This window comes from Barbatula barbatula (genome assembly GCF_947034865.1).
Source record: "Barbatula barbatula genome assembly, chromosome: 1".
Lineage (NCBI taxonomy): Eukaryota > Metazoa > Chordata > Actinopteri > Cypriniformes > Nemacheilidae > Barbatula > Barbatula barbatula.
Genome location: NC_136766.1, coordinates 3,746,784 through 3,758,758, shown reverse-complemented (window position 1 = coordinate 3,758,758; position 11,975 = coordinate 3,746,784). Strand labels below are relative to the sequence as shown.

Genomic DNA, 11,975 nt, shown 5'->3' with positions numbered 1-11,975 from the left:
TCATTTCAAAAATTTATTTACGAACATAATCTCTGAAGAACAACAGCAGTTCTCGCGCTCTCTGTACATGCAAGTGTAGAAAATAACAATTTTGAATTTCTCCTCTCCGTTTTCTTTTCATTTTCAGTTTCAGTTTCAGGATATCAACACAGCTAAAGGTGAAAGTACTGGATCTTTGACAGCACTGACGATAGCATCAACAACCCCTCCCCTCCCATAGCTGCTCCAACAATATGTACACAATTGAACTACATTGTACAAATAAAAAAGATACATTGTTACATCACCGGCAGCGAGCGCGACGCGTCTCGTTGCTGTAAGAACCTCACTTTCTACGCAAGTTTAGACTAGTACAAAGAGGAGGGTGCAAAACGTCCTGGAATATTATTTACAGTTATATACAACGTCTCGTTTACGCATTACAAGAGGAAAATATACACAGCGGAGACCTTCAACTCAAACATACCACAGGTGTCAGAAAGATAATAAATAGGTCATTATGACGTATTCTACATGACTTATGAGTTCAGTTCCATTGCAAGAAATATCTGTCGCTGAGGAAAACCAACAAATGTTAAAACGAGGCTTGAAATTGTGGCGTGATGCAAAAACCAAAAGTGAACAGCATGATCTGTAGTAAGAGGTAACGTGTTGCAGACGGAGATCAGTGAATCACAGACAAGCTTATGTGAAAAGATAACTACCATCCAATTTCATGGTTAGTAGAATTCCAATACAGTATATTTAGCCCAGAAGAACATCAGTTTGGACACAATTTCAAGCCTTTTAAAAATGGGATCCAAACAGCTTTCACCAAATCAAAAGGACATCAAATCTTGTAAACAATATCGGGGCTTCGTGATGATACATGCATACAACAAGCCATTATTTCGTTATCATGGTAAATAAAATGCACCAGATAACATCAAATGTACTTATAAAATCAAGGGTACGTGTCAGAGGATACTACACAACACGAAAAAAAACCAGAAAGCACTCAAAGAAAAATGTCATTTAAACACAAAGCCATTGATGTTGTGCAGACATTTCTTTTAGCACCGTACGGTACTCGCACGATACCAGGACATTGGTCATCCGAAACAACTAACCTGCGAACCTAGTGACACCTGTTGCACCCAGACTCAATGCACACATACAGAACTGCGTCATGTGGGATTTTCAGACTCACAACCACACACGAAACGGCTAAAGAAAAACAAAACTCAACAAAGCGCTAGCCTGGATGATTGCGCAAACGTCACACAACCACACTGAAGCACAGGCAGGTCATGAAGAAGGGTAAAAAAAATCTAACATTTTCAAGCCCCCCGCCCCGAAAAAAAATAAACAAATTTAATCATTAGAAACAAAAGCTCTTTTCTCTTTCTTTAAAACACAGAACAATCTTTAAAACAACTTGCACTAGTCCCCTCTGTGTTGATGGATCAATTCAAACGTCTAAATGCACTGTAAATGTTTACTGGGATAGTAAAGGGGAAAACATTGGTGCACTTTACTCAAAAAAACAACAACAACAAAGGATGATGTACAAGGACGAAAAAACAGTCAGAGAGCCCATGAATACAAACAGCGAGTCCAAAAACTGAGTTGTGTGATTTTAAAGGTCCACATCGGTACGCTTCTGAGAACGGAGGGCGGCGAGACAATCACTGCAAAGTGTCCTACAGTAAAAGTCACCTTGGAGCATTTTTTATTAAAACCTAATTGCTTTGGATTTCGTGAGAGAACAAACTGAAAAACATCCGATGCAATTCCTTTAGTTTGCATAAGATTCATCATGCTAGTTCACAATCTTACTCCGTAAAAAGAACAAAATAAACAGAATACTGAGAACTTGAACAGAAAGAAGAAGCCTTTACCCAATGAGAGGTCATACTCTTTACGGATATATAATGTAGAAAAGAGGGTAAAACAACAGTTAAAATCAAACGATGAATCATTTTAATAATGAACATGACCAGAGGGCAGCTGGAGCTGGATGGGGAAAAAGCCCTCCTATAATCACAATTGTACAATGTGTAATAAATTCAAATACTTCGGCTGTTCGTGTGGTGGCGTTACGTTTGGACAGACTTAAATGAAGTAGTTATCGTCTTCAATCCTATGACTTGTGCAGCTTTAGAAGAAAATAATCAGAGACGTAAAAATGTATAAAGGCATTTTCTTGGTTTATACTTTTAAAGATATATACTCGTGTAATAAAATGATGAATAATATACCTCTACTATTCTTTAAATAAATCCATAATCGCTCTGCTACATCTGAAAACTATAGTGGTGGCCCTGACAGGAGGGAAATGGTGTTCGCTAACAATGACAATCTACATATTAACTTTGACTAGCCTTGGACAAAAACCTTTAGGACCTTCGCGTGGAAGTCTTGAAAATACTGACGATGTGTACACCTATTTGGCCCGTGGGTATGAGGGGGGGAAAGTGCTGCCCGAGAGTGAACTGTACATACAATGATAACTTTTATTCATTTATTCTTTACACTTAACTGAGTGATGTTACAGTACATAAGTTATTTACAACTGTGCAGTAATGTGTGGCAAAATAAATTATCTAGAAGGCAGCGAGAATACATTGGTTAATGATTATAAAAACTGTACATCATTTACGGAATACATTTTTTTTTCGGTTTTGTATTTTTTTCCATTAAACTAATGTTGGCTCTGTAGTGTTTCAAGTCACTTCCTCAGAAAGGGAACAATGAAATGCCCGAGTAAAGAAAGACATAAACCAAAAAACATTAAAAGAAAAGGAAAAACTCTAGAGACCATCTTGTAAGTCCTCGCCTCGTGATTTAAGATGGCAACGTTCGCTCTTAACATCAGTCCTTTTCCTTACGCAATCCTTTGAAGGCAGGCTTGTTGGGCCTGGCTAAGGGACCATCCCGGACCGACAGATTCAGCATGTGGGACCAGATGCACCCCATTGGCCCGTATTGAGGGCGATCGAGGTGTCAAGCCCTGGCACTCCACTGTGTACTCTCTCCTCTCCGCTGTGTACACAGCTCCCCGCGCCCATGTTCTGGGGGTGCTGTACAGCAGGAATGCCGCTTTCTCCACCGCTGTAGTCGTGACAGACTCGGGTCCATTTAACAAGAGGGTTAGCAAAGCACTCCGTATCGCGCCCTACTGGGTCTTTTTGTTGTTTGTGCCGGCACATCGAGGTGTTGTTGGGGTTTTGCATCCACCGCTGTGCTGACTGTCCCCGGGTTCTGGAGCACATCGGTGGAAGAACCTGTCTTAAGCTCCTTGTTGTTATTTCGTTTGGGGGAGAGAAGAATCCTGTGCCCTGCGGTCACCCGAATCACAGAAGGGTTAAGTTTCAAGCACTGTCGCTTTTTAAATCCCAAACAAAACCATAAAAACTTGAAGGATGAAAGTGCAAGTCGTGTTCTTCTCCCGTAAAAAGACAGCCCCTCCTCAGGTAGAAAAGGACGAGTTGAATGTCATTTACCTTTTTTCTATAGAATATATATTTTTTCTCCTCAAAGAAATCTCCTCAAACCGGCTAGCCCTTACCGAACTTTCTGTTTGATGTCTCTTTGATAGATGATTAATATTAGACTCAAACTCTCAGAGTCTGAATGTGTGTCTGTGTCACGCGGGCAAAAGTACGAAGTCGTCGTTCACGTCGACCATTGGCACGTAGAAAGACGGGACCTCGTTCACGCACAGAGATTTGTGTCCGGCGGGGTCCAGCTCCTGTACCTTCAGTTGCCACTCCATCCTCTGCACGGCGTTGAGAGCGGCGGCCTCATGCTGCTGCCGCATTAACAAACACGTCTGTTGGAGGAAAATACCACTGATTAGACGATGCTACTTCTTACAGTACTTACCAGCTTCAATCTTTCAAAATATTATTTCATTTACCGTTTAAAACCGTTTTAGTTTTCACATTTTTGAATTATAGTAAACTCATCAAAACTATGAAATAACCCAAATTTAACTTTGGAAATTATGTTGTAGAAAAATAATAACATTTTAGGATCTTCAGTGTACTCACCCTTTACAAAAATTTTGTCTTGTCAAAACTTCTTTCAGACATTGAAGCACACGCCTCATTTTAAACACGTTTATGCAAGTGACCTTTTAAGATGGTCTATTAGGAATGGTGCAGGATATTTCTTACCTTCATGCGGTCGTACTTGTCATCCACATCTTGAATCCAGGATATAAACTGGCGAGCGTTGAAGCGATCCCTCACAGACTTGTTTTCATCCCCCTGTAGGTCAATGTTTATTACAGTTTAAATGCAGTCAAAAGACAATTTGACCCAAATATAAAAGTAAAAACGAGGACTTGCCTGGCTTTCAGAAGGCATGTTGTAGACTTCTGAATCCAGCAGCATAGTGCAGGCACTAAACGGAACGGCTTGATTTGCAATTGTTCTTGCTGCCCTGCAATGAACACGTAGCACCTCCTGTTCACAAGATACAATCAGCTTCTCCTGTAAAGAGACGTGACAATCAGTGTGAGGCTGGACGTCTGCTCCAAAGACACCCCATCAGCTTGATTCGACTGGAATATGCTAATTTTGTAATTTCTACGCAGATAATTCGTTTGTTTACGACACAAAGGCTTTGATGATTCTTCAAAGGTTTTGTGTTGTGTGATCGCTGAATTTGGAGCAAGGCTGATGTCTGAAATGATCCGAGGAGAAGAGAGGACAGAATTATTACAGGCAAAGAGAAAAAGTTTACCCTCTCAATGCTGTGCTGCAGTCTGAGTTTTCCCCGAACCGCCTCTTGCTGTCTGAAAAGCTCCTTCAGGGGCTCGGACAAAGATGGGGGTGGAGCAATCTATGAAAACAGAAGCAAAACGTAAGATCAATAAGATAAGATTGTGTCATCGTGAAAACGTTTGGCATCTTTCCGGATCAATTCTTACCACAGGGATATGAAGCTTGCTCAGAGGCTTGCCATCAAGCAAGTAGGAGCCCGTGTACGTCACATATTCTGCATAACACTGGGGAGCTTGAGGTGTTATGTAACACAAAATCTTCCTCTTCTCCTCGATTTTCTTACGGATCTGTAGGTACTCGAAATAAGGGTTGGAGCGGTCACTGTGGTAAGGCTCGATCTCATCCAGTTTGATGGCATTGACTATGACGGCAAGAGTCTGCTGGATCATCTCCCGGGTCTGTTTCATGGCCGTGTTGACAAGCTGCACCTGCACGTGCTGCTGGGACGATTTGGTAAACTTCCTTTTGCGTGGATGCTGTGTCTGGCCGCCTTCGTCGTCCTCGATGGGCCTGCCTTTCGTTTTGGTGATGAGTGCAGGTGCAGGAGTGGAGGCTTGAGCTGTGCTTGAGCTGATGAGCTCTTTCTCCTTCTCAACGCTGACATTGGAGGTGGTGAGACTTATGGTAATGGGCGAGGAGGATGCAGAGCTAGTGAGGCTCGATGAGCTGGACGCAGCGCTCAGCTTGTTTTGATTGGCTAGCATTTGAGCCATTTTCCTGGTCATCCTCTGAGGTATATCCTCTATTTTCTTGGGTGTCTCGGGCACCGGGACGGTCAGCGATAACTTGGCGGTTGTCACAAGGGCCTCTGACACTTGTGTGGTGGTAGTCAACGAGACAGTCGGAAGTGGAACAGTTGGAAGGGCAACAGAATGATGCGGGCTACAAGAGGGACCCAACGCTACCACTGGATTCTGTACTAACGGATATGGTTTTGCGGCAGCGAGTGGTTCCAGAGCTTGTGTTATAACAGGTGGCATCAGTGTTTCCAGTGTTGTTTCTTTTTGCATGTATTCAAGGTCCTTTTCAACATCGTTAGAAAACAAACTGCCACCGTTTCCACTGTCCATTTCTTCAAACGTCCCCTTCACCTCTGGAATGGTTTCTTTATTTGCAGCAACCTCTGGGATGCTCTGTGGTTCAGGCTGCAGTTCACACGGCGGTCTGTAGTCCTCCTCCACGCATATGGGAGTGACCAAATCCTGAGCGGGTTCATGAGGAGGCACAATTGCAGGTGAACAATTAACTTTGGACAAAGTTGCCAAGTCAACGTCCATCATTTCAACATCCTCGCTTGGCTCACTGACCAGAGGTCTTGTCTGAATTGGATGCTTGATCTCTACGATCTCTGGGGCTGTCATATCAGGCTCCTGCATCTCCTTCTCTTGGAAGGGAAGTTCTGGTATCGAGAAGGGACCCATGTCATCCAATTCATCAGCTGCACCTGAAAACGGATCTACCCAAGAAACGACAGGATCCTGGCTGACCGGCAGGGCTAAGGACATAGCGCTCTCAGCCACATAACCGGGACTCTCTTGCCTATCATCGTGCATCATACATGGGGCCTCCAGGTCCATGTGCGTCTCCTCGGGATTGGGTTTGCAGTCAGTGAAGAATGTGTCAAGCTGAGGTGATTCCGACTCCATTTGTTCTGACAGAGGTCTCTCTGGGGATGAAATGTCCTCCACTCCATCTTTGAAGACGTCGTAATGAGATCCAGAGTACGCTGTGGAGTAGGTCGAGTGAGGAGGTGTTGCAGGAATGACATTGGAGATATGTGACAGATCACAATCGGAGTGATGAGAATATGGACTGCTTATCTTCGAAACGGCAGCCTCCACTTCTCCATAACTGTCATGAGGCGATTTTGTGAGCTCTTCTGTATTCCAGCCAAGAGACTGATCACATGAGTTCTCCATGAAGCTGTCCTGTGGATGTGGGGGTGTGACAGGAACGATGTCAGGTTCTCTCCTGATATCCGGACACTCGAGCCAAGACTTTTTATCAGACTCGTCAATTTCAAGAGAATACGGAGTATCGTCTCTTGCCTGGATGGCTTTTTCCACAGCTCTTTGAACTTCTGCAGCATCCGCCCCGAAAACATCTTCCTCCTCTTCCTCCTCCTCCTCTTCTTCTTCTTCTTGCTCCTCAGCAACGGGAGGCAAGTAGTCACTCACGCTGCCAGGATGAGCGGGCATCAGACCAGGTCCACTTTGGTGGGGTTCTGAGAGATCATCAATATCCATGGGTGGCAGGGCAGCAGGAGCTGGAGTCGGGGGAGCAGCTATATCCAGACAAGGCTCTTGGGGGTCATGTCTGTGAACGGGAGTGGAAGGCTTCATAAGATAAGAGTTATAAATACTTCCTGAAGGATGTTCAAACTCATCATTGATGGAATTGACAGCGGAAGCTTCCTCTGGAATCCTGTCATGTTGTGACAGGTCAGGCCTGGGAGACATCATGTCAATAGTAGGTGAAAAGTAAGCTGGAGAAAGACAATTAAGTCTGTCGGCTGCCATCTTGTCCTCGCTGATCTGAGAGGCTGAAGACTCGAAGGGCGTGATTTCTGGTACGTGTTGCTGTCGCAGAAACTTCTCCGCCTCTGCTTTGAACTCCACCTCGAGAGGTCTTCTGCATTCGGAGGTGACAGAGCGACTCACAAGGGGTAACTGCATGTTCTTTGCGGGTGTTAAGCACGTTCCTTCTTGGAAGTTGTGGGAGGAGTTGGAATATCTGTCGAAGAAGGATGGGGAGCAGGCGTTCATGGTGGCTGAGGAATTTTGACACTCGAGACCATCGAACATGATATCAGGATAATCCTCAGCACTGCAGGATGGAGTGCGTGGCGTTTGCATGACTTCCTCATAACTCGGACATGATATTACAGAAGTCGGCGTTGGGACACCTGTTGGTCTGTTCTGATCGGGTCTAGGAGAAGCAGGAAGACTTTCCTTCATTTGATGTCCAGCAAGCCAGTCTTTTGAGTTCTGACTGTCTAAAGGTTGTGACTTTCTATCAGGAGACATAATTTGAGCTGGGGTAGCGATTTCTTTCTTTTTCTCCTTCAACACAGTTTCTACTGAAGCAGATTTTTTGGATGAGAGTTCACTGTGGTTCTTCTTCAACTCCTCGTTTGACTTGGTTTTTTCTTTGAGTTTTGGGTCGGCTGACCGGTGTCTCAGTTTTTCCATCTGTTTCATCTTCTCTTTGCGTCTCTTAAGGATCTCTTTTGTTTCCTGATCTTTTAAACTTAGCATTTGGCCGAAACTTGTGAGTCTGAGATCACCATCGACCAGAAGCTTCTCACGAGGCCGGGTGTCTTTTCGGGTTGTGTCTTTTGACTGGCTGAATTTGTCATTTTCGTCTTTGACCTTTGCCTTGTTAATGTCTTTATCTGTGATATCCTTGCTTCTGTCCTTATTTTTCCCATCAAATTTAGAGCAGTCCTCTTTAGATTTCTCTTTGAGGCTTGCGACTTGTGCGTTTTCTTTTAATCCAGACTTTTGTTCATCTTTGGAGTGCCTGAAGGAGCCAAACCCATCTGAATACTTATGCTTTTCCTCCTTCACCTTTTCCTTGTGTTTCTCTTTCTTCTTTTTGTCTTTTATTTTCTCGCTGTTCATGATGCTGTTTGTCTTGTCCTTTTTGGACATCTCCTTCTCAAACTCAAGTGTCTTGTCCAAGTCATCCTCTCCATCAGCTTTGGAACCGAATGGGAAAGTGTAAGGGTCCGCCTCCAATGGCATGGGCTCTTTTTCAAAGGGCAAGCTTTCTCTGCGGCCATAAGACTCTCTGATCTCCTCCGACTTTTCCTTTTTATCAGCCTTTTCTTTCTTGACTTTCTCCTTATCTTTGTCATGACTCTTTTTGGACGATGAGGATGAAGAATGTCTATGTCTCTCTTTCTCTCTGAACTTGTCCTGTGGAGTAGAGATGGTTATTGACTCTCTTCTCTCCTCTGACACATCGGGTATGCTGATGTTGGGGGAATCATAGAAGCTGCTGAGGACAGGCTCGTGACCTCTGTCTGTGAAACTGTCTGATGAAATTTCGCTGTGTCTGTCATTGGAATCATCTTTATAATCATTCATGGCCTCCTCCTCAAGTTTCTCCAATAAGGATTTCTCATTTTCACCGCTGCCCTTTAAAGGTTTTTTCTCTCTGAAGTGCTCTGGCTTGTCTTTGTATTTGCTTTTGCACTTTTCTTCGCTGGCATCTCTCTTGTCAAGAAGTTTCTGCTTGCTTTTCTTGTCCTGGTTAGAATCCAAAGATGCTCGGTCTTTACGTTCCTTGTGTTTCATGTCCGTCAAATCTTTGTCTTTTTTATCTTTGTGTTTATCCATGGAGCCTTTTCTCTCCTTTCCAGCATCAAATGTGGCCTTTTCTTTTTTCTTCTCTTTATGTTCCTTTTCTTTTTGTTTATCGGTGGAATGCGTTTTCACATCTGCAGAATACTTCTTGTGTTTGTCTGTTTGGAAATGATCCATTTCATCTCTGTCAGGTGTGGAATCTTTCCTGTGAGACTCTGAGAGTCCGAGAGAATCGCTTAATTTTGCCACACCTCCATTGTAATTGTCATCTTCATCTTCACTCTCGTCTGTAAAGATATCAGCGATCTTGTACCACGTCTTCTCTCTGCCCTTTTCAGGCTTTCTCTCCTCTTTTTTGAATTCCATGAAATCTTTTTCCCTGTCAGCATGTTTGTCCTGGGACGTCTTGTCTTTCTTCTCTTTATTCTGCTCAGATGATGTTGTCTTCCTGTCTTTGTCTTTGCTATGAGAATCTTTATGCTTTTCTTTAGCCACATCCCGCTTGTCTTTGGATGTTCTGTCCGGGTCTTTATCTTTTATTGATCGCTCAACCGAGTTCTTCTCAGGTTTCTCTTTTTCTTGATCTTTAGGTTTGTCCTTGTGTTTGTCGCCTTTGGATTTCTCTTTCTTCTCTACACCATCCATTTTCTTCTCCCTTTCTTTTCCAGAGTGGTTCCTCTCTCTTGAATCAGACTTGCAGGTGGTTTCATTTTCGGCTTTGTCTTTAAAAAATCCTTCACTACCATAGTCGTCTCTCAAGGATTCTTGCTTTATTTTTGAGTCTTTTCTTTCTTTAGTGAACTCATAAGAATCTTTTCTGTCTCTGCTACCATCCACAGCATCCTTCTCTTTCTTCTCTTTGACACCCTCTGCTGACTCCTTCCGTTTCTTCTCCTTCTCCACAGGCAGACCAGAATTGAATTTTTGTTTGTCCGTCCAGTCTTTTTTCTTGTCTGCATTCTTATCAGATGATTCTTTGTCTTTCTTCTTAGATGCATTGTCTTTTTCAGGACGCTTTTCCCCATGATCTGGCTTTTTATCTTTAACTTTATTTTCTTTTTTCCGCTCCCTGCTTTCCTCTTTTACGGTTTCCACAATTAACTTAACGGCGTTGTTTGCTTTGTATTCTTTCACCGGTACGTCCCAGCTATCATCTCCGTAAAGCGAACTGTCAGAAGACACATCTGATTGCCAGCGATCGTGGGGGTCCTCTGATGGACTTATCTTAGTATCCTCTAATAAGTGATTTTTGCTGTCGTAGTCATCATAATCCAGCTCCTCCTTAACAGCTTTATCCCTTTTGGACTTCTCTTCTTTTATACTTTTTTCAGATTTAAAATGTTTTTCCTCTTTCTGCTCGTTCTTTTTGTCTGTTTTAAGAGATCTATCCTTGGATTTTTTCTTTTTCTCATCTTTATGGGTTTTCAGTTTCTCCTCCTTGGCCTTGTCTTTGTCTTTTATGCTTCTCTCCTTCTCAGTCTTCAAAGGTTTGTCCCTCTCTTCTTTGCTCACCTTGTCCTTGTTTGACGCTTTTGTTTTCTTTGACTTCTCTTCCTTCGTTGCCCTTAGAGCCTCCTTACCAGGCCAGTCCTTGTCCTCAGACTTCCCTTTGGACAGTCTGTCTTCCTTCTTAAAATGATCTTTGTCATGTTTGGAAAGTTTGACTCTATTTTCAGAAGGCGACTCTGTCTCCACAATGAGTGACTTCTGCCGCGAATCGTCAAAGTCGAAAGAAAAGCTCTTGACAAATTTTTCGTTCATGTCTTGACTCAACACCACACTTGGAGCCTTATCTTTTTCCTTGCTTTTGTGTTTGTGTTTCACCTTGTGTTTCTTTAACACCTTGCCCTCTTTGTCCGTTTTGGAAATGGCTCCTTCCGTGCTGGAGTTCTTGTAAAACTCAGAGTTCTTTTTGTCTATTGCGTTGGCATGTGTGTTGTTTTTCTTTCGGTTGTCTTGCACCTTCTTTTTAACTTGCTTCACGGATTCAAGGCTGGAATCGGCAGAGGAGTAGTCGGACTCGCTGGATAGCCTTGTTCTGACAGAGTCTGAGAGGGAGCTGACATCAGACCACGCTGGGGAGGACACCGTTTTCCATCCATCTGTCCGCCACTGCTTTGGGTGCTGCTCTGCCAGAGACTGGGTGTGCTTCTGTGAGCTTAGACTCCCGTGTGAGGACGATGAAGAGGAGGCAGACAGAGAGCTAAAGACAGAGGGCTCTTTAAGGCTCAATGTTGAAGAGTCCTTAATACAGTTCGAGCTCTGCATGGAGCCTTTATCGTCCTCGCTTTCAAGGTCCGCGATTTCAGAGTCAGAGGTGCAGAACTTGTCGTTGACTTTACCGAAGCGCACCTCCTTACTGACGTTATTTTTTGTCTCCTTTTTCCTCTTCTTTTTCACTTTACTTTTCTCTTTTTGCTGTTTGGAGCTCGCTGACGTCGAGTCTCGGCTCTTGACATTCGTCTGAGGTGCAGGTTGTCTTGGTGTTGGCGTGGGCGTGAAACACAATGTTCTGTCGTCTTCGTCCGAGCTGTTGCTGTCTGACACGATCCGACGCACAGCCTTCTTTGGTGTTAGCGAGTTGCTTTTGGAATAGGTTTTAACCTCCATCTTGGGTACGGAGATGAAGTTGTTGGGCTTGCTGACGGGATCCTTGCGAAACTCTTTCTTGAGCAGATGCTTGTCATCCACGGGTGGGACCCGCTCCTCCTCGTCGTCCTCGTCGAACTCGTACTCGTCCTTGACAGGAGTGGTCATGGATTTGGGTGGGTCCATGACCTTCCCTTTAAGCTTCAAGCCCTTCTCGAACTCTGAGTCTGTATTATTGCCATCAACCGAGCTGGATGGGGCGAAGGATGGTGCATCTTCCTCTTCTGAAGAATCTGTTGACATA

General features: G+C 43.8%; 1 protein-coding gene across 1 annotated transcript in view; it reads right to left on the bottom strand.

Annotated features, from left to right (window-relative positions):
* ankrd11 (ankyrin repeat domain 11) overlaps positions 1-11,975 on the bottom strand; it is a 96,051-nt gene continuing 84,076 nt past the window's right edge. The window contains exons 9-13 of the mRNA XM_079461537.1: positions 4,919-11,964; positions 4,732-4,830; positions 4,335-4,478; positions 4,161-4,253; positions 1-3,814 (exon numbers count right to left, since the gene is read on the bottom strand). Of these exons, the coding sequence (XP_079317663.1) occupies positions 3,629-3,814; positions 4,161-4,253; positions 4,335-4,478; positions 4,732-4,830; positions 4,919-11,964 (7,568 nt within the window). The 3' untranslated portion in view covers positions 1-3,628. The remainder of the gene's footprint in view (positions 3,815-4,160; positions 4,254-4,334; positions 4,479-4,731; positions 4,831-4,918; positions 11,965-11,975) is intronic.